The sequence below is a fragment of the Dermacentor andersoni genome, chromosome 1 (assembly GCF_023375885.2).
Source record: "Dermacentor andersoni chromosome 1, qqDerAnde1_hic_scaffold, whole genome shotgun sequence".
Taxonomy (NCBI): Eukaryota; Metazoa; Arthropoda; class Arachnida; order Ixodida; family Ixodidae; genus Dermacentor; species Dermacentor andersoni.
Window position 1 is genome coordinate 25161772 of NC_092814.1, and position 27778 is coordinate 25189549.

Sequence of the window (27778 nt, forward strand, 5' to 3'; positions counted from 1 at the left end):
CATACCATGGGAGCACCCCCAAAAAAACTCAGTGGTGTGCACCTGCCAGAAAAAAGGCTAGTGAGAAACTTGCAGTAATGAATTGTTTGATTCCTAGGCAACATTTTATCAGTTCTCGCATGTCTCGCCGAGGGAGGCAAGTGCGGCTGTGTCACCTGTTTGCGAGAGCCCATCTGTAAACAAAGTTATTGCACACCTACAAGAGCCATTCAAGCAAGCATCTCACAGTAATGCTTTCAGTGATAGGTTGTTGTTGTTGTTGTCGTTAATAAGAATGTTTATTAAGGTAACCATAAAAAGTTTCCACCCCCAGGAAGTGGATCCATCAGGGGGGGGGGACAAAGGAGGAGGTCAGTTCAGATATTATTGACCATTTTTGAGTCTTGTAGAAATCGAAGTAATTAGTGGACTATGAGGTTCTTGGGGAATGGCTCTTGGGGGAACCAGTGGGAAGGCACCAGGTGTCCAAATCTTGAGACCTTAGAGTAGAAGGGAGAGTGGCTATTGCTCTTCTCCGGTGCTTGGCAATAGTCGAGCAGCCCCAGAGTATATGTTGCTGATCCAGCAGCTCTTCCCTGGACAGGAGCGGCAAGTGGCTGATTTCCACGTCTGGAGGCGCATGCTGGCGCGTCGGGCTGGTGTCACCGCTGTCCAACATTTATAGGTACTTCTTTAGTTTCATAACTGCTCACAGCGCCCGTAGGGAGCAGGCGGCCTGTCGCCGTCCCCGCCACTGCAGCGCGCAGTGTTTTGCACGAGCACTTGCATTCGAATCATTATTGCTCGAATGGTGTTTTGTTTTCGGCTCTTGCCCGGAGGTATTTGATAACGTACGTGGGCTTAGCGCATTACGAACTTAGGAGCGGTATTCTGAGCAGTGTTACAAGCATCCGTTTGTGCAATGACGAAAAGCGTGCTTTGATTCTGCTTCTCATGAGATGAATCGAATCTTGCTACTTCAATAGATTCTAATTATCTGCCGAACCAGTTTTTCGAGACTGGCTGGTGTGTTGCACATTTCGCGCAAAATTACTTTTACATTTTATTGCAGCAATACTAGTGCAAATAAAAGCCGCCGCTGTGTCTCGGTGGCTACGGCTCGCGGCTGCTGTCGTGAAAGCCGCGAGTTCGATACCGGTGAATGTGAAATGCAAGAAGCCCGTGCACTATGCGATATCGGTGCAAATTAAAGAACCCCAGATGGTCGAAAATCATCCGGAGCCCTCTACAATGGTGCCCCTCTTTGCCTGATTTGCTTTGGGGCGTTAAACCCGACGAGTTTACTAGTGAATGTAGAAAATTGCAAAATGTGGTCTAGCCGAATGCTCACCGTAACCCTGTGCACAATAATTTTCAAAGACATTTTGTATACGCGGCGTGCACGCCGATGGCCGCGCCACTGGTGGCGGCCTTGCGCAGAACGCACGGGAGAGGAGTGAGCCGCGCGCCGTAGCACGCCGTAGTTTGTTGCGTCGCTGATAGTGCTTCTCCGTCTTATGCGTGTTTTCAGAGCAAAATAGGCAACACCCTTCGCATGTGTGGGATGGCCAAAGCTTCTGAAGAATGTCGAAGAATTGTTGCAGGGTGGGGGGCTCAAATACCGGCGAAAACGTGGCGATACGGTTCTAATTATTCCCCGCAAAGCCTCATCTGCAGGAGCAACGGTGGCAATGGATCGTCGCTTCGGCGCGAAATTTCTTGTTCTCATCCTTTCCTTTGTCATTTCGGTGTTTTTTCTTTTTTATTGTTATTTATTTACTCGATTGTAGTTAGACGCGTAAGCGACGAAGTTCGTCTGCAGTGCAACATGCGGTTTAAAGGCATTTCGCTAAAGTTCGGAATGCCGTTTGCCGCTTATATTGTTTTCCGCTTCTTTACCGCGTTCGGCTAGCTAGGCAGCACGACTGCATGAGCGCATTGTGTTGTATCTTAAAGCTACAGAAGTTTGCAAGAACTGAAATTGTTAGTTTTATGTGGCCCGGTAAATCCTCGCACCAGCTGTCGCGCACTTCATGTTTTTACATCTATTTTATGTGTGGTTTCGCACATGTTTAACTGTTACTAGTTGCTTCATGCATAACTCTTGAATCTTTTGAGCTGCGAGGTTTTCACCCTGCCTCGTTTGTAAAGGGTATAAATCACGCTGTGTCTTATCGGAATGACACCAAGCAAGTGCTTCTTTAACAGCTTTATTCATTTCTCCCGAGGGCATCTTAGATATTGTGGTTTTTTGGGAAATGTGTTTAGAAAATAGGTAGCTCAGGGCGAGAATTGCTAATAGTTGCTGCATATGGTATTTTTGTTCCATTTTTCGCTGAATAGTTCGCGTCACGTTTGGTAAGTCATCACACCTTGATGCTGTCTGAGCAGACTTAACACGCCGAGTGGTTTGTTTGTTTCACAACGTAGTCTCTTCTTGCAAGTGAATTTTGTACTCACTGAATTATTTCTTATTATGCTTACGCCGCATAGGACTAAACCCGGCCTTGCCGCCAGCGCTGGATCTAATTTGACTGGCGCTGCTCTGCCTTTAAATATATCATGTGGCACCTCTCTCTAGTAACATTTAAAAAAAGTACTGCAAAGTTAGTCAGACTATAGCTTTGTACGTTTCCAAGCAGCTCCCCTAGGGAATTTAATATTGCAAAAACTGCAGCACGAACGGCAGTCATCGGCGGTATACAGCGCTAACACGCGCTTTTATTAACCCGTGCGTTTGGTGGCTTCGTTGACTATAGTGTACGCGTTTCTATCAATAAATTCGCAATTATTCTTCTTCAGGCGACTTTCACTACACTTATTCGGCGGCGTCACATGTATTCATCGGCAGAAAAATCACACCGCGGCATATGCAGACATCGCACCGTGCGGATTTGTTATCTAAGTATGCACTAACGACGGGTGCTTATTATTGAGGTGCAGAAGCAGCATTACGGCAAGGGTAGAATTAAAAAAAAAAAAACACGGTCGAGACATCGCATTAGTCAACAAAATTTGTCGGCTAGTTTACATGAGCTCCACTTCATGTAAATGGTCTTCATGGCGTTTGTCTGCGGGACGCACCTGGCGCGTATGTGGACCATGTTGCCCCAAACACCGGTAACATCTTGTTCATACCCGCTCCCACAGAGGTCTGTGTCTTCGCTACAGCTCTCACCGCAGAAGAAGCAGTCTGGCACCCGAACAAAGGACAAATCGCAGCCGCGAACTTCAGTCACCCTTGCTGCAAAGCGTTGTCGTCTGCTACTGCTCCCGCGCGTATTGTTGGAAGCGCCCGCTAGGTGGCCATCAGTGGCGCCTCTATAGGCAGTGCACGCGGCCTATACACTATGTTGAGTACTACTTTTTGTTTATTAAGATATTTTAAAATTGATTATTTTATTTATGCTCTTTAAGTATTAATGCACAAGAGAGTAACGCGAGGCCTTTGGCATTGGCTTTCAAAATAGAGAAATTTTATTCAAACACGCCAAACACTATTGACAAATTTGCTGTCAACTAATTTGTCAGACAAGCTTCGCCTTCTTTCCTCTCTGAGCTCTAATGGCACTGCTATTTTCCAAGCACTTCGCTCGCGCAAGGAAGTGCATGTGGGTCACTAAGTAAAAGTGAATTGAGCTGTGAACGCCTCGGCATGCGCTGGGCAATCAATGCCGTTCATGCCTTTTTTTTTACGAGAGAATCCACCACACTCAAAAACAGGTCGCCAAACAGCTCTCCCTTTCTAGCCTCTTTTATAGTGTGTTATACCGTGCTTACACTGGCAAACATCTTTTTGGAAGGGTACGCGAGGCAGGCACTGACATACTTGCGCTCAATAATGAGCATAGCCTCACGCGGAAGGGAATCCTGCCTGCCAAGTGCGTCTGCTTTGCAGAGTTCACATTGCATTTTCTTTTTCACTTTGAAAGCCACATAGCCTGCCAAGTAGTACAAGGCTGTTTCTTCTAGTGATGGAAGACTGTATTTATGGTCATTCAAAGCATTGGAGAGGTCCCTTAATGGTATCGCCATCAGCTCCTGCCAGACCCGTTCTTTCCTTGCTTTTTTCTGGATGAGGCCCTCGTGACGCTTTTCTCCGAGGCCTGTCTCCCAGTTCCCTGTCATAGCCACTTCAACAGGTGTGAAAAGAGAAAGCAGCCTAAACAATTGGCTAAACTTGGTCACTGTAGGATGGTCTTCGTCACCTCTGAATGATCTCACTAGTCCAAAAAATCTGTGCAATAAAAAGATATCATATATAAGCATTTTTAGGCTTTTCAATGTGGCAGTCTAATTACCTCAAGTGGGTCCTGGTTTAATTTCCCTGTGAGAACATAGCTGACACCCTTGTTGTGCCGGATGTCTATAATGGATAGTACTGACATCAATGTAATCCAGAGACTCAATGGTTTGATTTGATGCGATGAGTTCGATATTTCCTCTTGCTTCCGTTCGGTTCTACATGTCCAGGAATTCCTCCAGAAACTGGAAGAATGTGTGTAAATACAAAAAAAAAAGTGTATTAAACAACAGAAATGGTGCACTATACTATAAAAATATTTTTTTTTCTCTCCTCTCAATAAGATTTTTCTGATTGATTCTTTTATATTGAGTACACACAAACTGCTTACCCTAATTTTAGGAGAACCTTTTCTTATTCCAGCTTGAGGAATCTTGACGAATCTTGACATTCAGGATGTCAAAAAGATAATTTAGCAGCAAAGTAACTTATTCAGTCCCTGCGCTGTTGGCAAAGCCAGGTACTTTTAGGTGCCGGTAGACTTTTAACCCCGTCGCCACACTGCCTCTGAAAAGCTGAAAGACAGTTTCTTGATTTTACTGGAGCCAGAAAAAAAGCAAGCTGCGTGATATAGAAGCTTAACATGTCATCTACCAATCAATCAATAAACATTGTCCACACTGACAATAGGAACTGTGTGTGGTAGAAGCATGCATACGCAATATTTAATCTGGAAATAGCAACAACAGGCTGGCAAGGAAAGGCATCTGAAATATCGTACTTGAGTTGCAAGGCGAACATTCATGGTCTGAAGCCCCTGTGGCTTGATGTGATATTCAGTTTTAGCACCACCTTAATCTCGGCCTTTTTCTCTGCTTCATAAAGCTGCCCATGGTGGTTCAGTTGATGGTCCCCGATCTGCAATAAAATTGCCACGCTTGCAAAGAATAAAAACAAGGCACACATGCTCATTTAAAAGAAGCAATTCCACACTAAACAAGAAGGCTTGGTTATAACTTGCCTCTCCATGCTGGTGCTTCATAAATGATCTCAGACACACTTGGTTACGTGTGGCATGCCACATATGAAATGCATAAATGAATCACAGAGCTTTCCACTGACCCCAAGATGCTTCCACAGTGACTTATTGTTTCCAGCTCCATCACTGATAACAGCCAATACTTGGGTACCATCCTGGTGAAGCTGCAGAACCGAGTTTACCACCATTTTTGCCAGCACTCAGCCTGGTGCTGCTCCCTTTGTGGCATAGCTTGCAATGGGCTGAACCCATGAATCGAACATGGGATTGATCATTATGACTAAAGCATGGTCTGCTAGTTGTCCAGCAACCGCTTTGGCAACATCACCATAGTTTATAAATCCATCAAATTTGCAAGATATTCTGTTAAATTCAGTTGATTATGGCAACTTCACCTCGTCAATTAGTATACATTTATAGGTTTGATGTTCTGGCTTTCCTGTTATTTGCAGCTGAATGCTTTGGAGGGCAAACTTATTCAAACCATACTCGCACGGCAGACCCCTCAGCAGCTGCACGAGATGACATGTACTTGCGAGAAGAATTTTCATATTAGGAAAGGCCTTGTAGCCCTTCGGGCTTGTTAGCCACAGGAGTAAGCAGACCATGAGCCAATCGGCTGTGTATCTATGACTGCGCAGTGATTTTGCTGCCTGCTGCATCACTGCTGTTCGGAGCACCATTTTTTGTACCTCAGGCAAATCTTCGGTGATTTCATCCAGAGTCCTTGTTAACTCATTCTTCAGCTTCTCGTTCAGCCGCATTACATCTTGTTTTTTTCGTTCTCGTGCTGCAGTGGCACGAATTAGTTGCTTTCGCAGCACACTTGCTGCCACAGGCACCTTTTTCTTCGATTGTGTCGACGCTGCCCTCCGCTTCAAACATTTTGCCAAGTTGGTCCACATAGCATACATATCTTTGTCTGCACTAGTCAAAACAGCGCAGTCTTCTAGCATTTTGTGCCACACTGCTGCAGTTGGCGACATCAACGTCAGAGCAACCATGGTAAAATTACTTTGTGTGCACAATCTGCAAAATTACCTCTACATCTTTCACAGAAAAACCTGAACGTGCATCCCACTTGCGCAACAACCTTCCATTTACTTGGACAGCATAGGTCAGGTCCTCACTTTTCAGGATGGTGTAAACCCCTCCCTTCATTCCGGCATCGTAAAGACAACCTCTTTGTACTTTCCCGCATCCTCCTCAAGGGCCACCATTCTCCAGTTTCTCGGAAGCTGTATCGATGCACTCTTTTCCACAATCTGTGTGAAATTAATGCTTTGCATGGGATCAGACGTTCCAGGAGCTTCTAGGTGGGACTCCGAAAATGTGGCAATAACAGGCGCTGCTGTGCTAGGTGCGCTGGCTCTTTTATGCGAAGCATACTAGCCGCACAACCACGCTCTGCCTTGCTGCGCCGCGCGCGGCCGCGTAGCTACCATATGACGTCATAACAGCTGCAAAAGCGGAGGCTCAACTCGTGCGCTCGCTTGCGGCCGCGTAGCTACATAGCCGGGTCTCAGCTCGTGCGCTCGCCTGCGGTCGCACAGATGGTACTGCGGCCTAACTCCCGCTCCTCCCGCTAGGGCACTGACGTCACAACAGCTGCAAGCCGGGCTCAACTCTTGCAAGATGGGCTGGGTGGGAATCGAACCAGGGTCTCCGGAGTATGAGACGGAGACGCTACCACTGAGCCACGAGTACGATGCTTCAAAGCGGTACAAAAGCGCCTCTAGTGAATGCGGTGTTGCCTTAGAAACGAGCTGTTTCTAAGGCTCAGGCGTGCGTCGCTTGCTCAGGCGCACATTTCGTTGCCGCGCCGAACGCTGCGTTGCTCGATGCTCACCGCGTCCAATGCGGGGCGCGTAGTCGCTGCGCCATAGCCCATTGTCTTACACCCCTTGGCGGGTTGACGGGAACGCTGTCGCGTTCCACTCTTGAAGGCGAAGCAGAGTAACGCATGAGTTGTTTCTTCGTCTAGCCGAACCAAATATAGCCAAGCAACAGCAGTTCACCAGGCTAAACAGTGGTTCAACAACTAAAATAAAGGCTAGTATGCTTCGCATCCTGGGCTTAAGCTTAGCTAAGCCACAGCCATTTTTTTTTAGGTAACCGCTGCCTCTTGCCATTTCTCTATAAGTAGCTTGGAACGTTTGGGAATGGACACTGAATTGCATCAGGCTTCAATGCCCAACCCCCACGGTCCATCTCGACAATCTGACCGTCAGTGACATGCTTGTACGTCTTCACAATTTCATCGAGCACAAAATGCACTTCACACACCTTGCAAGTCTTGCTGAGCACTTTGTCTGCGTGCGAATAGCTCTAACCCACCTTGCGAGAAGTTGTGGATCGGATGGTGGTGCAGAAAAGTAGCGTTTCTCCGGGTTGCGCTTGTACCCGCTGGTACAGCAGGGCACGAAGCAAGTTGGCATCGTCGCATTTGAAAGCTGCTTCACGACTAGTAGTGTTTGTTGGTCTGAGTGCACTGTAGCTCTCGATGCAGACCACGTGTTCGCAGAGCGCACAGGAAAAATATGGACAAAAAAAGCAACGACAAACACGCACATCGGTCAAGTAGCAACTGCAGGAAAGGCGCTGCACATGCGTTGGCGACCGCGCAACCTTCGATTGCAGCGCCCTCTCACCGTCCCAGTACGTGCAGCGCTCGCTTTCAGAGGAGGAGTTATGCAATTAAAAAAAGTATCTATAAACGTTGCTGCTGTCTCTGTGATGATACCTCGCAGGTGTGCGACTGGGTAAGCTTCTCTGGCAGAGGCGCAGGATTTTACGGATGTTCCAGAGCATGGCCCTTCGAGCTGCCTTCACCTCTGCCAGGGCTGTGTTCGGGTGAATCGGGTATGGGCTGTGAGGCGCTTGTAGCCAAGTCTCTGAGGGGCAGGAAAGAAGCTCCCTTGCCAAGGAGTCGACCATTCGGTTGCCAGTGGCCGCAGCATGACTTGGTATCCATGTGAGGCGGACAATGGGGCCAGCCTTGTCGGCGATTCGCATCACCCGGTGTATCAAGTGAACAGCACCATTGCGCGAGTCCAGCTGGATGCAGGCCTTTATGGAGGCCTACGAGTCTTTGTAAACAGTATGATGAGTGAAATCTGCAAAAGGAGGCTTGAGGAAGGCGTTGCATGCAGCAGATATCGCAGCCAGTTCTGCCGCTAATGGGTCGTTCCAGGTAGGGCAGCAGGTGTAGTAGGCCATGGCAGTCTGTGGGAAATAGCACGCTATGGCTGAAGCTTCCGTCACTGAGGGCGACGTAAGTGTGACAGCGAGGTGATGGGGAGGAGCATCATGAACTTCTGCTTCATGATACCTTGCGTAAGACAACTGCCTATCTGTGTGATCGGCATTCATGTTTTGGGGAAACGGTGCAAAGGCCTGGTCAGGGAACAATACCATGGAGCAGATAAAGAGGGCAGAGGGGTTGAGGGGACTGGCAGATGAAGAAGCGAGAGGATGCTGTGACCGGATGTCGTGGATCTTAGTCGGAACTGATGTAAATGCTTGGCAGCCTCGGCTATTGCCTCGATCTGATTCATCTGGTCCATTAGGGCAAAACGATGCAAGATTGAAACGTGGCAAGCTGGTGACAATCCTCATGGCTTCATGGTTGAGCGATTCGAGCTTTTTTTTTTTTTATTTCTTTTGGGTCGGACTGTAGAAATTATAGCCACATATAGCATGTGAGATTAGTAGAGTAGTCACGAGGTGACTGAGAGTTCGCTCATCACTTCCCCAGTTCTTGGACGCAATGCGGCAGACTAGGTGAAGTATCTGATGCCGAGTGATGTTGCAAAGCCATGTTGCTGCACTGCCATGTGCATCGATGTAGATGCCTGTCTTGCTGTGATGTATGTCGAGCACTGTCTTGCCGAGATAGTTGTACTCACCATCAAAGGTGAACGAAAATTCCGAGGCAGAACGAACTTAGTTTTGTCAGCATGAGTCCGACCTCCTTTAGAAATGTAGCAGTGGTGTTGAGAAATGAGGTATAAGTTTTCTCGATGCCTGCAACTTGAAATGATGTGCAAGAATGCCGGTAGTAAATAGCACAAGCGTGGGTGTGAGTCCGTAGCAGTAAACTGGGTGAAGCGGGAATACTCCCGAACTACAGTGGTGGCAGCCACCAAAGAGCAAAGCGACAAATTAGTTTTGCTGGAAATACTGTAAGAATTTTTCTGTAAATCGTAGAAAGTTGCAGCACATCCACAGCAATGCTAGGCGGCGCTTTGTTCTAGAAGGTGTTTCTTTTTTCTTTTTTTCAAATGTTCAGTCACCACCGTACATCTATGGCAGTGATGCTCAAAGGGTTAAGTGCAAATAAATTTTTATTCTGTGAAGGTAAATTCTACAGATTTCATATTATTTTAGATTGCCAGAATTAGAAGCATGCTACATTTTTGATCCAATTGGGTGCTCATTATATTGAGGTGCACTTTGTTTTGTGCAATGAAGTCATAAAAACAGTGTCTGCACTTGATTCGTGTGCAGGTTAGAATCAGATAAAATACTGGTAAATGACGCAGCGGTGTATTTTCTGCCTTTTTTTAATTCAGGCCACCGAATAATTCGATCAGGTATATCAGTCTCGTAAAGGTCGAATTAATGGAAGGCGACTGTATTTCTTAGCATCATCTATGGCTTCAGATGTGCGCCATTAAATGTATGTGCAGAAGTCACCTTTATTGGTAGTGTTTACATGGTCATAGTATTAAGGATTTCTGGTAAAAGCTGCAAAATTATACGAAAAAGAAGGGCAATTGAAATATAAGACGGACGTTAAATATAAAAAATACCATGTGCCTGCGCACTCATGTGCATGGGATAGCAACACCACCAAACAGTCAGTGGAACCCGCCGTGGTTGCTTAGTGGCTATGGTGTTCCGCTGCTGAGCATGAGGTCGTGGGATCAAATCCTAGCCACGGTGGCGCATTTCAGTGAGGGCGAAATGCTAAAAATGCCCATTCAGATGCAGATTGGATGCACAATAAAGATCCCCAGGTGGTCAAAATTTGCCAGTGTCCCACTACGGTGTGCCTCATATTCAGATCATGGTTTTGGCACATAAAACCCCAGAAATTAACTTTTTAAGCAGTGAGTGGGAAGCTGTTTATCTGTTACTGTGCTGCACAGCGGCAACAACAGCACATGTTCTTTCCACAACATGGGAACAGCACATAGCGATTATTGTGTATCAAGACCAAGGAAATGCGCTGCTCTTACTCGTGAGCCTAAGATTAACAGCTTGTTTTCCTGCTGAGACTGTCTGATGGCACTGCTGTCAGACATGCAAAGATGTGTAGTCGCATGATATTTTACATATTTCACAGGCCTCTATTTGCCGAGTAAAAGTAAACACGCAATGTGTACCTTTCAGGAAACACATCATTTTGACGTGTCTTATGATTCTTTACACCTGCCTAATTGACATCTTGACAATTGGAATAACAATTAAAAAGTTATATGTAGTAGACTCCCTTTAAGATGAACTCGAAGAGACCATGGAAATTTGCTTGTCTTAGCAGAAGAATAATTGGGAACATGACCAGGTGCATCCAAATATCTTACTTCAGAACGGTAAAGGACGTTGACTTAAAACAGGGGAAAGATAACGTAAAAGCATTTGTTTAGCTGAACTTCATAGAAAACTGTTTTCAAGTGGTACTCTTGCTTGGTTTCATCCAGTCCATGATAGATGTTTGGCACTTCTGTGCAAATCGGCAAGCAGCCAGAAAGGATGTCATCTCGCCTAATGACCTTAAAGATCCTTCTGTGCCTTCATGCTGCTAGAAAAAGTTCACTAGGAAGTTAAAGCAGGCATTGGCCATCTCGCAGCTCATCGGTGCAGGCTTTGAGCTACTGAAAGTACGCAGGAGTGCGCTGAGCATGCGGCAAAGCATCGCAGAAGAGGAAGGTAGGCGGAGGCGCGCTTGGTTGACCTCCTCTGGCAGTTGCTACAGGATTCGTTTGCGATATGGATGTACAGTAAAACCTCGTTAAGCCATACCCACTTAAACAGTAGTTCCGTTTTAAAAGTAGTAAAGTCAAATCCCCAACTCAGTGGCCATTGAACATAATATGTTTTGCATCCACATAAACTGTACCAGCTTATTGTGTATGTATCGGTTAACATATCGGTGGCCTGTGTTGTGGCGTCGTGCATGCTAGGACAAAAACCAGGTGCTCAGCATAAAAAAAAAAAACTTGGACATCGTTCGTGCTGTTGAACGTGGCATGAAGTCTGCGCTGGCATGCGAGAGGGATCTACCGTTGACTACAGTGTGTGGCATTTGGAATGTGAAGAAGATACTCAGCAGTGCTGCTGGGACCACGAAAAGATGTCGGCTACGAGGTTCAACTTTCCAGGTTCAACTTTTTGCCATTGTTGCCTCTGTTATTGCCGAAGTGTCGCCTAACGACAGTGATGAGGACGACATGGAAAGTGACAGCACGGGTGATTCAGGCCCGACAGTGGCAAAAGCTGCACGTTATGTGAGCCTCATGGGGGTGTTTACTGACAAGAGATGCTGGCAGAAAAGCTGACTCCCCGCTTAAGGGAATTTGAGGCCACAGTTGTTGCTAGGCTGCCGTAGCATCAAACAAAAATAACTGACTACTGTTTAGTACTACCGTTTAGTACGTACTTTTTCACAGCTCCGGCCAACTACGGTTTAACGAGGTTTCACTGTACTGGGTTCGTCTCGTGATAACAGCGACCTCGTGCGCCATACGCAGTGTGTGTGATTGAAAGCGTGCAATGGTGAGCCGACGATGGCGGATCAATCTTGCGTGTGCAAAGAAAGAAAGGGGGGGGGCATGCATGGCAGGGAGGGGGGGTGTTGTGCATTGGCCGTGTGTGGTCACGCAGGCTTTATCTTGAACGTAATCTGCTTTGGGGGCCAGTTTAGGCTCGTAGCTTCGTGTGCGCTGTATTCTCGCCGCTCAGTTTGCATTGAAGTGATAGACAGCGTGAAGGTCACTTTGCTTGCTGCTGCAATTTCTGTGCGTGCCTGTGTTTGCCTGTGCGTGCCGACATCATGCTTGTTAATTTAGTTTGTGTAAGTGAATGTTTACAAGGAGGCATTCTACACCGGTGGCTGCTGCGTATGGCGCAGCTGCACAAGCCCTGTCTTGAATATGATCTGCGGTGTGGACAGTGTAGGCGCACCGAGGGCCGATAGCATCGTATGCGCTATAGCACCCATGCGCTTGCGCGGCACCCGCGTTCACGAAGTGAAACATCACCGTTCCTTTTGGTTCCTCTTGTTTTCGCCTCTGTCCACGGGCGATGTGCACCGCAGGCCTCCAGTAGGGGGCCTTCATGTGCACGCCCCCGGGCACGGCATATTGAGGCGCCCTAGCCTCCAGGATCGGTAGCGGTGGCGGTCACTTCAAATGTTCATCTTAAGCGGATTATTTTTTAGATTGAGCATATGGAAAACCAAACAAACGTTCCCATGTTGTCCATTATGTGTGAGAATTTGGCTGTGACCCGGTATCTACTGGTAGATAATGTGCCCCCTTGTCGATTGCGTGATGGTGGAGTAGTCGAATGTCTGTGACTAATTGCACATTAGGTCCGTGGTTGAAAGGGGACAGCAGACACTGGAGAGCTGCCTTCGAGTCACAAAAGGTGGACCATGAATGTGATGATTTGTGGCCAATAAACTTCAGAGCAGCACGGATAGCTGCAGCCGTCGATGATGTAATGTGAGACGTTTTGAATTTGATGGCGACAGATTTTGCGGGAATTACCACTGCTCTAGCTGAACTTTTAGAGGAGACAGAACCGTCCGTGTAAATGTGGATGCGTTCTTTATGCTTGTCATGTAGGAATGAAAGCACGGTTTGTTTGAGGGAAAAAGATGACATCTACGTTTTCTTTTTGATGTCGGGAATGACAAGAAGGCTTGGGAGTGGATGCAGGCACCACAGCGGTAGATATGGTTGTGCTGTTGACGTGCAGTTTGACGGTAAAGTTCTATGGTTGGTGGCAATAATCCTGTTAAACGCTGAACGAGGTGAGAAGGAGGAACGAGGAACAGAAAGGGAGGCGAGATGATGCGATGGAAGCCGGGCAAAGTGCCTGATATGCATTTTTAAAGCATCGACTTGAATATACATATTGATGAGGTGGTTCCGTCTCGTTCAGAAAGACTTCTCCGATGCATGAGACAGGCAACCGAGACCATGAACTGTTTGTTGTACTTCCCTCCATACGCGACTACCCGCCGTGGTTGCTCAGTGGCTATGGTGTTAGGCTGCTGAGCACGAGGTCGCGGGATCGAATCCCGGACTCGGCGGCCGCATTTCGATGGGGGCGAAATGCGAAAATACCCGTGTACTTAGATTTAGGTGCACGTTAAAGAACACCTTGCTATCAATATTCTTAGCTAATTTTTCTTTGATACTAAGTAAAGCTGTTTCTGTAGATTTTTTTTCACGAAAGCCGAATGGTTCCTTGATAAGCAATTCATGTTCATCAAGAAACTTGGTTAGCCTTGTTTTTATTATGTGCTCTAAAACCTTTGAGAATAAGGGTAACACCGAAATCGGTCGATAATTGTTAAGATTATTGAAAGGACCACCTTTGTGCAAGACCGAAACCCTAGCTGTTTTCGTATTAACTGGAAAAATGCCTGTTGATAATACTCTGTTGCAAATATGTTGCAAAGGTGCTGATAAAAGGTTAGCAACGAAAATAATTGGAGTAGCTTTAATGTCATCATTACCGGCGGCAGTATTTTTATTTAGTTTCTTAAGAGTTTATCTCTAATTCACTGCAAGGAGACATAAATATAGAATTCATAATGCAAGGGGATATATATTTCTGTGCATCTAGCTGAGTGCTGGAAGATGAATATGCGCCTGAAGATAAAAAGTGGGAATTGAATTTGTCCGACAAAGTCTCTTTACTGTATTCGACACCTTCAGTAATTAGTGTACCAGGGATGATGTTCTGTTGTTGACCAATAAGCAATCGTACTGTGTTCCAATTTCATTTGGGGCCATGAGAAACAGCAAGAAACCTATTCTTGTAATATTCACATCGAGCTTTCTTGAGATCAGAATTTAACTTGTTTCGAATTTTCTTATATTCAATTAGAAGAGAGATATCTTTTAGATTAATAAATTGACGGTACATGATATCACGGGCTTTTAGTCTCTGAAATAACTCTTTTGTTACCCATGGTTTTCTACATTTTTTATGTGCTTGTTTTGCATAACGCAAAGGAAAAGCTTCTTCATGGCAACCTTTAACTTTTTGTAGAAAGATGTCGTATGAAATGCTTGCATTTTCTTACACATAAACATCCGACCAGTCGACACACTCGATCATCGAAGCAGAGAGACTCATTTGATTAAAACTACGATAAGGTACTGGGGGAATGAAAGCGGGATGTATTTTGTTTTTTGGAACAGGAAAGATACAGAATACAGGTAAGTGATCACTCAGATCGACTGAAAATAGAGTAGGTCCTTCTGATCATTAATTGACGCATCTAAGTGCTCCACGTAAAGCGTGTAATTTATTACAAGGTTTTTAAAATTGTACATTGCTGCCGATCGCAGCACACTGCTCGGCGGAATTTTCAGCCGCCCCTACCCATATGACGAAAATCACCCAATTGACGTCAGTAGGGCGAGCTATCCGATTGGCTGCCCAGGGCGCACCATCGATAACTTTTCTACCTTTATGGTGAACAAATGATGTTCGTAATAGTTGGAGTGTTAGTTAATTTGTTTCTATAAAAAGAAAGTAACAGAAAGAGAATGCACAAGAACAATTTCTCACTACACTTAAGCACTTCCAGCACACAGCAAGCGTCTGCTTGTGTTATAACGTGCTCCATTTTGACGAGAGCTTCACGGTCAGAGTCGGTCTCAATCTTTTCGCGCGCACTATGATTTGACTTTGTTGCTTTCTGGACTGCAAACGTAGCGACTGGCAATATGTCAAGCTGCGACATCGTGTCTCTCTGTAAGGCAGCCGACGAGTGGACTGGCTGCAGCACATCGGACTGCCACTATCCTATCGGTGCCAGGATTTGCGTGTTTGCGGCTGTCACTTTACATTGGAATATTACTAACGCAATAGCGTTTCGCAAGTCCGGTATTAGGGTAAACGCATGCGCAAGGGGACAGGGCCTGGCTATTTAACCAGGTCGTTTCACGGGATGAGCAGAAGTGCAAATGTGAATGGCCTGCACGGTGCAGCCACGTGGTGGCACAGAGCTCAACCCCACACAGTAGCAGTAACGAGATGTATTCTTCTTTGCTGCTGGTGTACATTTTTCGCAGGAGTGTAATCGTTAACACATTGTTTTTGTGAATGTTTAAAATGTTTTGCACCTGGTTAGAGCAATAGTAGCTCTTTCTCTGGCTGGTTAAGGTCTGCGCCAACGGGTGGCTGGACCGTGGAGACCGGCAGCTCACGTACGTCTATGCTAAAGTTCCTTCATCAGCTTGAGTTTATGCCTCCACCGTTCTGTCGAAACGGCCAGCTCACCTGTGGTTACCGGATAACCAGACATGTTTGGCGCTGCGACAGAATGCTCGCAACGCATGCTGCTTCGATAGCTCTCACTTGGGGTCGACTGCCAAGCAGCTGGTGGAGAGTTTGGAGAGGCTTTGCGCGCGCGCTTGTAGAGAACCGTAAATCGACGACACGACGTGCCATCATGATGCAGAGCCAGTGAAGGTGGAGCTTAGCTCCGATCACTCGGCGAACGAGTTGAGGAGAAAATGCATGACCATGGAGGAGGGTAACTTGTAATCGTCCGTAGCTCTCTTAATATGAGATGTTTCACACAAATTGTGGTGCGAATGATTACTTTAGCTGTACCCTACACATCTACAAAATTTGTCCGAACCGTTTTAGGGGCCCTTTAACTGAGAGTTCACTGTATTTTCTTTTAAATAATTGGACTGCAGGAGTAAAAACTACTGGCAGTTTCTCAACAAGACTCGAAACAACATACACTTGGTTTTATTCATGTAGATTGATCCGTGTTTTTTTTTTTTTTTAACTCTGTGCATGATACCTGGCACATCCATATATAGGTCTCCCACCACTGGAGAACTATGCAACGGTCAACAATTTCAAACGCCCATGAGTCTATTGCTAACAAGTAAGCCTCCTGAAGTGACATGCTGAAAACCTTGCAAACGGTTCTGCCCCTTCTAAAATGACAGCACGCTCCTGTTTATTTACAAATGAGGCAGCATGCTTGAACCACTAGCGCACATGGATGAGCCACTAGCGCGCATGGATGAAAAGCTCCAGAGAAGGTGGCTAACCTCAACTGAAAACTTGTTGGCATCATTCCCAAGTGAAAACAACTGTATGGTAATAATGTACTACAGTAGATCCTCGTTCATACATTTTAGAAAAGAGAAAGAAAAAAAAAGACATGAGAAAGAAATGATCTAAGCAAAAAAGCATACGATCCAAAGTCTAAAAAAATTTGGCAGACTAAACTGCAGTCAACATCTTTGTAATGCGAAGTGCTGCAGCACGAGAGGAGAAGCCAATGTACACCGAGCTGGTTGGTGGGACCCACGTGGCCCACCCAAGACGTGTGTTGTTTTTGCAGTTTCAGCAAGCTTATGTATGAGCTCCTTGAATTTGGTTGGATCAACAGTTTCTGTATGTAGGCGGGGCATTTTGGCGGGAAGTTTCGACGTGCTCACTCAGTAGGAGTCGCCTCTACCTGATGGGGCCCGAGCAGCGCCTCCCTTCTCATTTTCCTATTGTGTAGTGTTTTAAGACGGCAACAGGAAACCGGAACAAAAAAATGCCAGAATACAATACCGCCAGTGCGAAACTTGACGCTCCACTTCACGCCACCTGCAACAGCGATGCGTTTGGGTGATCGCATATAGTAAAAGCAGTATGCTTCCAAGAGCACTATGCCATGTGCAGTCAAACAGCAAGGTGCTGAAGCAAGGTGATGAAGATGCTTATTGCAATATAGTTGGTGGTGACAGCTGTGAACACGACATGTGACAACCCGCAATATTTGCTAGTATGGAAGAGGAAACTGACTGCATGCCATCATTTTCATGTGATGCAGGTGGTTGAGAACTGTGGGATAAGCTGCTGTGGTGGGCACCTACTGCTCTAGATCGGGCATGCCCCTGCCTTTTCTTCTTTACACGGGATCTAATGACTTGAAAATGTATAATAGAATTGCAGTTTGGTGATGTACTGAACGTTGGCACCTGGAAACGTATGAAACAGGATGGTATCATAAGTGAAAGGTTGTAGACTACAGCATCGGCAGATATTTAACCTGTATGTTCTTTTAGTCTAGTCTAGTTGTTACTGGGATCTTTGTGCACACTTTGGTTTTCCCCTACCACTTACTCTGTGACTGATGTTGATGACTACGTTTTGGCCAGAAAGGAGTTTGAAGGCTACAGATGCAAATTGGCATCAGTCACGGCTTTTAGTGCGAGCTTGAGGCATTGTTGGCACTCCTCAAAAGTAAGTGCATAGGCTATGATATTGTCCAGCTATGCACGGCTCTTAAGCCATCTTTACATGGATACAGCAGAAGCGTATCGTATCAATTTATATTGCGTATACTCGTATGCCACTGTTTACATGAAGAATGTGCATTTTCCTGTTCAGCAAGCTAATGCCACCTAGTGTCAGACTTCAAAGTTGGCGCTCTCACTTCTGATAAATAAGCCTGCTTTTTCTGTTGCTTTGGGAAATGTACCAAAAATTGTAGGGTGTCAGCTACATTCCCTCACATTCTGCTTCATTTGTCCACGTGGACAAACTTGCACAACGTTTATTTTGCATAAACGTACTGCATTGTATCGCAATACTAAAATTTCACAGCATGTCTGCAACTGTTTCCATGCCCAGTGGTAGCCAAGTGTAGCAGCCTCGGCTTCCATCCCCTCAATGTGGATTTGGCTATGTAAATGATGTGAATCAAGTAACACACCATTGTTAATGCAATTTATTATAGACAAAGAAGACTCTTTCAGTGTGTGTAATGTACTCGTGAGTGAAAAGAAATCCTAGTGTGCGGCCTTCTCCGGGAGCTGCCATTTCTGTTTTGAAGACGTGTGTGTGTGCGTGTGTGTGCGCGTGTGCGTGTGCATGTGCGTGCGTGCGTGTGCACGTGCAGAGCAAGAAAGGGTTTTTTTGAATGTTTACTTTCTTGTTTTTGTAGCCCCTAAGGCAAGGCCTCATGTGTATTGCGGACCCCAGGTCCTATGTGCGAAGCGGTGTATGGAGGACTTGCCTCTTGCGTGTGCCACTCGTGTGCTAGCTCTGTGCCTCCCTATGTGTGCAGAGCTACTGTCACAGCTGTCATCAGGTGTGCGCCGCACAGCCACCTTGGCAGCACCCAGCACCACATCGCAGATTCAGCAGTTGCAGATGCAGCTTCAGCTGGAGCGGCAGCAGGCGCAAGCTGCACGCCAGCAGCTGGAGCGCTTGCCTCGTCGTCAGGCACACCTGGCCAGCCCGGCGACTGCAGCTGCCACACTGCACTGCCCACAGACTGCCACCACACCTGCCTCTGCGCCTAGTGGCGAAGCCCCTGCCCCTGCAGCTCACTTTCTGCTCTCCAGGTGTGTACTGTGTCGTCCCTGCTGTTCTAGCACCCAACCAAAATGTTGTGTACTGTTTGCTAGGACCACTATTTAAAAAGGAACCATAGGAGCACAACGTCCTTTTATTTTCCCCACATTTTGTACCACATGCAAGCAGGACTGTAGCAGAGCATATGCGGCAAGTTTTTTCTGTTGTTTTCTTTCATTGTGCGATAACTGACTGGCTCGCTGTCATTGAATTTATAAGAATGTAATCATGAATCAATGCCAGCAGTGAAGGTGGGAAAGTGTACCTTCCAATTGCTTGAAAATAAAATTAACTTTAACTTACATTTGCAATGTACCCATACTCCCATGTTTATATTAGCAACTTTTAGCATAGTGCGATACGTGCAGGCATATCATGTTAATGCCCATAGTGGATCACCCATCACCCCCGAGATCTTTACAAGTGTCAAGTCCTGCTGTGCTTGGGTGCATGTTGCGGGAACGGACTGCCCATCGCTTTGCTATAGCATGTTATACAGTTAAACCTCGATATAGTGAACTTGAATGTAACAAAGCATATAACTTTTTGTAAGTTCATGTCTATAGAAGTGCAGCACAAGCATGTATTTTTAACCTCAATATAACAAGCTGTGTTTATCTGCAATTTCAATACAATACACGCCCATTAGAGCGGATCCGCATCCAACATACTTTTGGGTATAACACAATTCTTCTCACTTGGTTCGGTCTGCTTATATTATCTACGCAGCAAATTCCGCTTTTAAAGGACCCAGCTAACAAAGGAAACACTTCGGCCCGAATTTTGTCTAGATGGTGTAAGCACAACATGTTCTGCTGCTACGATACGCACGTGCAGCAGTGCACTGCACGCAATTTCTGGCCACTCGCAGAATGTGCAAAAATGTTTTATTTTTTAAGGAACAAACACACTAGCAACAAGCTTCCTTCAATGATGTGTGATGCAACGCCCAACGGAGAGTTTTCGAGTTGATGACACAAGTGGCTCACCGCTGTCGACAGGTTTTGGCTCAGTGAAGAGCTAGTGCCGAGGGTGCTGATGAAACTTTGGTGTTAACTCATCATCATCATCATCAGCCTGTTTTATGTCTACTGCAGGATGAAGGCCTCGCCCTGCTATCTCCAATTACCCCTGTCCTGCGCCAACCGATTCCAGCTAGCGCCTGCGAATTAATTTCATCAGCCCACCTAGCCTTCTGCTGTCCTTGACTGCGCTTCCCTTCTCTTGGCACCCATTCTGTAACCGTAATGGTCTACCGGTTATCTAACCTATGCATTACATGAACGGCCTAGCTCTATTTCTTTCTCTTAATGTCAATTAGGATATCGGCTATCCCTATTTGCTCTCTGATCCACACCACTCTCTTCCTGTCTCCTAACGTTATACCTAACATTCTTCGTTCCATCGCTCTTTGTACGGTCCTTAACTTGTTTTCGAGCTTCTTTGTCAGTCTCCAAGTTATTGCCCCATATGTCAGCACCAGTAGAATGCATTGATTGTACACCTTTCTTTTTAATGATAATGGTAACCTTCCAGTAAGGACCTAACAATGTCTGCCGAGTGCGCTCCAACACATTTTTATTATTCTGTAAATTTCCTGCTCTTGATCAGGGTCCCCTGTGAATAATTGACCCAGGTAAACATACTCCTTCACAGACTCTAGCGGCTGACTGGCGATCCTGAACTCTTGTTCCCTTGCTCGACTATTGATCATTATCTTTGTCTTCTGCATATTAATCTTCAACCCCACTCTTATACTCTCTCTGTTAAGTGAATTGCAATAGAAATACACAGATGACATCCGAAGAGCAAGTGACACGCGGGAAGCAACGATGTGAGGGCCTCAATCATTTGTTGAGCAAAACGAGAACAAGGTGAAAGCTGGAGCCAACGTTTCGACAAGTGGACTTGTCTTCCTCAAGGCGACGTATGCTTTCCTCACCACAGTATATATAGGTGGGGTTCTTCTAAAGGGGAGAGGGTGTAAGGCGGGTGGGTACGGCAACGAGGGAAGGTGTGTTAGCGTGTCGAATTGAGAATAAAGGAATGCTGTGCACAAGGCCAAGCGCCCCCCCCCCCCCCCCCCCCCCCCCCCCCCGCCGTATCCATCTTGTCTTCTTCGCCTTGAAGAAGACACGTCCACTTGTCGAAATGTTAGCTCCAGCTTTCACCTTGTTCTCGTTTTACTCATCGTCTTGAATTTCCATCTCCCACATTCCCCGTGTTTTCCCTCAATCATTTGCTGTAACTCATCCCCAGTGTTGCTGAACAGGACAATGTCATCTGCAGATCTAAGGTTACTCAGATATTCACCGTTGATCCTTACTCCTAAGTCTTCCCAGTTTAATAGCTTGAATACTTCTTCCAAGCACGCAGTGAATAACATTGGAGAGATTGTGTCTGCTTGTCTGACGCCTTTCTTTATAGCCATCTTCCCCCTTGTGGAGAATTAAGTTAGCTGTGCAATTTCTGTAGATATCTTGCAAGATATTTACGTAAGCATCCTGTACTCCTTGCTTACGTAATGCCTCTGACTGTTGGTATCTCAACTGAATCAAATGCATTCTCGTAATCTATGAAAGCCATATAGAGACGCTGATTGTACTCTGCGGATTTCTAGATTACCCGATTGATGACATGGATGTGATCCATTGCAAAGTATCCATTCCTGAAACCTGCCTGTTCCCTTGGTTGACTAAAGTCTAGTGTGGCTCTTATTCTATTGGAAATTATCTTGGTCATTATTTTATATAATATTGGAAGTAAGCTATTGGGCCTATAATTTTTCGATTCCTTAATGTCTCCCTTTTTGTGGATTAGTTTAACGTTGGCATTCTTCTAGTTCTCTGGGACCCTTGAAGTCAATAGGCAGTTCGTATAAAGGGCCGCTAGTTTTTCAAGCATTATGTCTCCACCATTTTTTATTAAATCGACTGGTAGTCCATCTTCTCCTGCCGCTTTTCTTTGTTTCACGTCTTGCAAATCCCTTCTAACTTCATCGCTAGTTATAGAAGGAGCCTCTATAACTTGTTCATTACTACTTTGAATGGAGGTATCGTGGCTGCTTTGGGTGTACTGTACAGGTCAGCATAGAATTCTTCCGCTGCTTTTACTATATCTTCGAGATTGCTGATGATATTACCTTGTCTATCTTTCAGTGCATACATCTTGGTTTGTCTGATGCCTAGCTTCCTTCTTACTGTTTTTAGGCTGTGTCTATTTTTTTACGGCTTCCTCAGGCTTTCTCACATTGTAATTTCGAATATCCCTTATTTTCTCCTTGTTGATTAGTTTTGACAGTTGCGCAAATTCTGTCTGATCTCTTAAGTTGGACACTTTCATTCTTTGTCGTTTCTTCATTAGGTCCTTTTTTACTTGAGAGAGCTTACCTACTGGTTGCCTTGGTGCCTTACCTCCCCCTTCATTTGCTGCTTCTGAAGCCAGCCTAGTTACGGTTTCATTCATTGCCTCTATGTCATCTTCAACTCTCTGTTCTAAGGCTGCATATTTGTTTGCAAGTGCCAACCTGAATTGGTCTGCTTTTACACTTACTGCGTCTAGGTTGGTCTGTTTCTTCTTAACGAATTTTACCCTTTCTCTCTTCAAATTGAGGTGAATCCTAGCGCTCGCTAATCTATGATCACTGCACTTTGCCCTGCCTAACACTTCTACATCCTGCACTATGCTGGGATTGGCAGAAAGTATGAGATCAATTTCATTTCTTGTTTCACATTAGGGCATGTCCAGGTACACTTTTTGTTCCAACGCTTCCTGAAGAATTATCTGCTGTATACGGGTTTTGCTGATCGCGGCAGGTGGCACGACATAGTATTTCTCAATGGTTATAACATTGCGGTTGCGGAGTCTCCCGTATGCATGCGGCCATGAATGGTTCTAGATACACTATATGTTTTCAGCAAATTTGAACAGCACTTAAATGTAGTGTGGGAAAAAAAAACGAAAATGAGAAAAAGAAAAAACTGTCAGCGCTTACCGGGAATTCATAAGCTGCGTATGGACAGAGGTAGACCAAACAGCTCACGGTCTCGTCTGCCTTCTTCAGGCATCGGAGAAGTCTTTATGAACGATACGTAACTGATACTTAAGCACTCCCAAGGCAGAGGTCTCGGATGAGAGAAGGGTGCATTGGCAGAGACTTTCGCTCAGAGGGCAAATCCTCAGAGTGGCGAGACAGGCCACCAAACAATATCATTCTGAGCCACGCATAAAATAGTTGGCCTTGGAAGCAGCCGCGGTCTATGCTTACGCATTCAAAATAAATGCAGACCAAAAAAAAAAAGATAGCCATATTCTTTCACAGCCCAAGGGGTTGTGCCGCTTGCAATCAAAACGTTGTGGTACTTTCATGTGGCGGTACTATTGTGACTTTACCAAGACAACTCGCCGCTGCACTTTTTGATGGACGTTGTTACTGTGCTTAGAATTAGAGCACTGCATGGGCCTGATTTTTCGGCCCGAGCCGGGCCTGCTTTATGAAGCCCAAGCCTAGCCAAGTGCGGGCCGGGCCCGGGCGTACATGACCAAGCCTAGCCTGGGCCTGGCCCAGGTGTTCATTACTAAGCTTAGCCAGGGCCCATGTGTGCATGAGGAGGCCGGCCTGTAAGTAAAAAATATTTTTTTTTTACTTACCAATTGTACCATATGTGTCAGCCTCACCTTCTTGGTGTCTAATCAGCTGCAGTGCATAAGCAATAAAAGACCGAAATCTTTGTTTCTTCCATGGGAACATCGGTGATCTGGCCCATGGCCTGTGCTGTTATCCTTCCGCTGGTGCGAATGCATTTGCCTTGATCGTACGATTTTCCCTACGAGGTCATTTAGCATGCGAATATAAATATACAAACAGGCAAATTCACGAGCATACAACATAAAATAAACGCACAATTAGAAAGAGACACCCCTTGCGTTAGTGCTAGAATAATATTAATAGTATCGCGAGTTGTAATAGTGCAATTGCAAAAGTGGTAACAGGGGAATGGTTTGAAGAGCGTTTTATTAAATTTATTTTTCCTTGCACAGAAACAATGTTACCGTATTTACTTGCCTAATGATCGCACACTCATAATGATTGCACCCCTGAATTTGATCGTCAAAATGCTTTTTTTTTTTTTCTTTCCCGCATAATGATCGCTCCTCGAACTTGTCGCAGCGATATCTTGTGTGCCAGGTCTAGCTAATGATGATCGCGCTTACCATTTGTGGAATGCTGTAAAATGCTACGCGAACGACTTTTCAAGACATACCAAACGGTCTGCATGCATAGAACAGATTCTTAAGCAGATGCTCCATTTCATTCCTTTCATCACTTTCTGCACTTCCATGAAAAAAAAAAAAAAATCTACGACCAAACTTGCCTTAGCTTTATAATGATTGTGGTCAACAACAACAAAAAAGGTGCCGTTCCATTCCTTTTGTCTGCACTCGTGGGCACGCAACAAATCGGGAGCGGCAACGAAAGTAGCCACGTTTACATTGATATGTTAGAAGTGTATCCTATTCATAAGCCTACACTTGTGACAAAGCTAAGATATTCGCCCACCCTTAGCGGAAACACGCTGTATTGAGATAATAGTGAAGGCAAATGCTGCAGTTTTTGCAGCATGCTCGCCATTTGTTTTATGTCACTGGCAGCTAAGCGTGCTCATCTGTGTCTGTCCCCTCAAAATGTACATGGCTACATTATTGCCACAAACTTGCTGATATTAATATTATTCCTTACTGATACGGAACAAACTGTCTCAATGCACATAATGTACTCACGAGAAGAAAAAAAAATTCGTTCTGCGTATTTGGTTTGCTTCGTCGGCCGCCATTTTTGTTTTGGTGTCCCACACTGTTACAGCGGCAGCCGCCTGTTCGTTGACCTGTTGTCATTGCGCAGCAAAGGCGGTATGAAAAAATTTTTTTTTCTTTTCACGGAAAATTAAACCCGCGTGAATTTATATAAATTTTTTTCGCAAGAAGGTGCGATCATTATGCAACTAAATATGGTAGTTTTTGTGAAAAACAAAGAAAATTGAACTTCATCTGTATTTCTATTTTCTTTGCTAAGGTATACTAAGAGCCAGCTCTTTCCGCGTGTCGTTTCAGCTTGGCACACAATGCCTGGGAGCATGCAATGCATAATGTTCGCGTGTGCTTAAAGGCATGACTTAGGCCCTTTAATGAGCGGGACTGAGTCCAGCCCAGGCCCGCAGCTTCAAGCCAGAGCCCGTCCCGCGCCTGCCAAAAAAACGCTTCAGATGGCTTGGCCCAGCTCATGAATGGTGCTTGGGCTTTCTGGTCGGCCCGTGCAGTACTCTAGTTACAATCGCCATGTCTGCCGCACGTTAGCACTAGGGTTATCAACTCTCGAGTATATGAAGTCCGAAAAGGTCAGTGAGTGCAGCTGCTAACGATTAACCTTGCCAGTATTAGCTGCTGCTAGTCTGTACATGCAACAAAGTTGCAAATTTTTTTTTTTTTTAATCCAACCATTTCTGGATTTACAAGAAAGGTGCAGTAATTGGCTGGATAACATGGCTATCAATGCATATTAAGGGACTATGAATGGTTAGGGCCTACAACAGGGCTAGAACCAATGCAAAAACGAAACCATCTTTTTTTATGACAATGCGACAGAAGACAAAAGACAAGAATCTGCATTGCCTGAAAAAGATTTAATGTACACTGATGACTGCTGCTGTTGAGATCTTTGCACCAGCAGATAGTAGGCCATGTTTGTTGAGATCATAGTTTTGCATTCACGCCACTGTTACAAGATGGTACCACCAGTGCTGATGTGCACATCTGTTTACCCAGTGTACAAGTATTGAGTGAGCTGTAATGCATTTATGGTCAGGCTAAAATACTAGTGTGTTTCTCTCACATGACAGAATTGGAACACAACATTTTTAAAGAAGTGAAGTGCTACGAGTTATGCCATACGGTGACACCTTTGTAAGAGCCTGAACTGCCTGAGACTGACGTGAGGTGAAAAGTGCACTTAATGTTATTGTTAGATTGCACACCTTAATGTCATTTGTAAATGTTTTATTGCAATAGCAATTATAAGGACATATGATTCCTGCTTTCATCGGCGTGCAGTCCCGGGCGCAACATGTGTATACAGTGCAGTCCACTTATAACGATATCGAGAAAGACGAAAAATATGATCGTTATAACCGATGATCGCTATATCTGGACTGCAGTTATAAAAAAAAAAATTAAAACCCGTTTGCGCTCTTTACCTTTGCAGCTCTGAACTCGAATTCGCTACTTGCTCTAAATAATAGATGATGTATACAGTAGGCCGTGAAAAACAAACTTTATTTCTAGCGCCAATGACCGTGTGAAGGATTAGGCGCGCCGAAATAGTCCGAAATCTGCACTTGCTTTTGCGGCAGCTTCAGCTTCACAACCGCGGTGTGCATGGATTCCAGCTGCTGCGCGAACACTGGCGGCAATCTTTTAGCATGCATAAAATCAATTAAGGAGTCGATCGACGACAGTGCACTTTGCGTGGACATCGTGGTCGGGGTCAAGGAGCCACTGTCGATCTCGTTGTCACTGTCGCTGATGCCGTCGCCACCGTCGCACAACTTTGCGTCTGTCGAGACAGCACATCTTCGGCGATCGCCTCGTCGGTGACCTCATCGCAGAACGAGGTAGCACTGTCTGCAGTCAAAAACTCCTCCTTCGACACACCACCTGTGTCACCAGTAGGAACGAGCTCCCAGAGCTCGGTTATGTCAGCGACTTCCACCGGGTGGGTCTCAGCGGGTTGGGGAAGTTCGTCCTTACGCACAAAGCCCGCCTTTTTGAAGCAATTGGTGATGAACCACTGGTAAAGCACCTCTTCAACATCGGCGTACAAAGGGTCTCTAACCCCTTTTCCGCTGATCGGAATGGCTGCTGATAGCTCCTGCCTTCACAATCGCGGTGCTCCCGGAGGTTTTCAAGATGGTTGATATCGTTAACTGGACGAGCTCATACTTCTTCACGAGAGCGCTCACCTTGAAGCCGCATCGAGAGTCCTGCAAAATATCCATCTTCGTGTCAAGCGACACAGCTTTGCGCTTTGTCGGCGCCATCTTCGAACTGGGTTGAACCGTTGGTTGCACGCTGCTTCGGTGGCGTCAGCCTGCTATCGCGAGAGAGACGCGGGACGGGCGCCACCGCGCCACTTTACTTGTCGCTTCCTTTTTTCTTTCTCTCTCTTTCGGAGTGACTGTGGCCGACGCGCATGAAGCAGCTAGCGCCATCTTGTGGCGCGCTGCGCCAACGTTGGCTGCGCCTACTCGTGCGCGGGCGGGGCGAGACGCGCTGCGCGCTAATGGCGGCAGATACGAACTTACGGAGGTAAACATCGCCTCGCCTCGACATCGTTCATTTCAGGGAACTAAGCAACGCAAACGTTACGATTATTTGGCACGGAAAACGCCGTCCAGACTGCAAAATTTTGATCGTTATATCCGATATGCGGTGAATAACCTATCGTTATAAATGGTTTTTTTCCCCATAGACCTAATGCATAAAATGACACTCTCATGTCGACCCATCGTTATAACCGATATATCGTTATATGTGGTATCGTTATAAGTGGACTGCACTGTATAGGTATATCCCAAGCCCCAGCCTGCTGTGCCCCCTCTGCCGCTGTGACAGAGTGCATATGTGGCCCATGTGTTGGAGGTCATGTGCTGCGGTGCCACGGCAAAGGGTGCCCGGTGTTGGAGGCCACGTGATCTGCTTAGTTTGGAGGTGTGGCACAGTTAAAATGGTGAAGGAAGCAGCAGCATGGAACGATTGCTTTGGGATGAGAACATGCAATCCCCACTGCTGGCATTCATCATGCCAGCATTGCGACCACGAGTGGTCATGGTCTTTGA

The 27778-nt window shown here is 45.8% G+C and overlaps 1 protein-coding gene across 1 annotated transcript in view; it reads left to right on the plus strand.

Moving 5' to 3' along the window:
- Nucleotides 1–27778, plus strand: part of LOC126545230 (E3 ubiquitin-protein ligase KCMF1-like) — an 85625-nt gene that overhangs the window by 51289 nt on the left and 6558 nt on the right. Inside the window, exon 6 of the mRNA XM_050192996.2 lies at nucleotides 18598–18877. Within this exon, the coding sequence (XP_050048953.1) occupies nucleotides 18598–18877 (280 nt within the window). The remainder of the gene's footprint in view (nucleotides 1–18597; nucleotides 18878–27778) is intronic.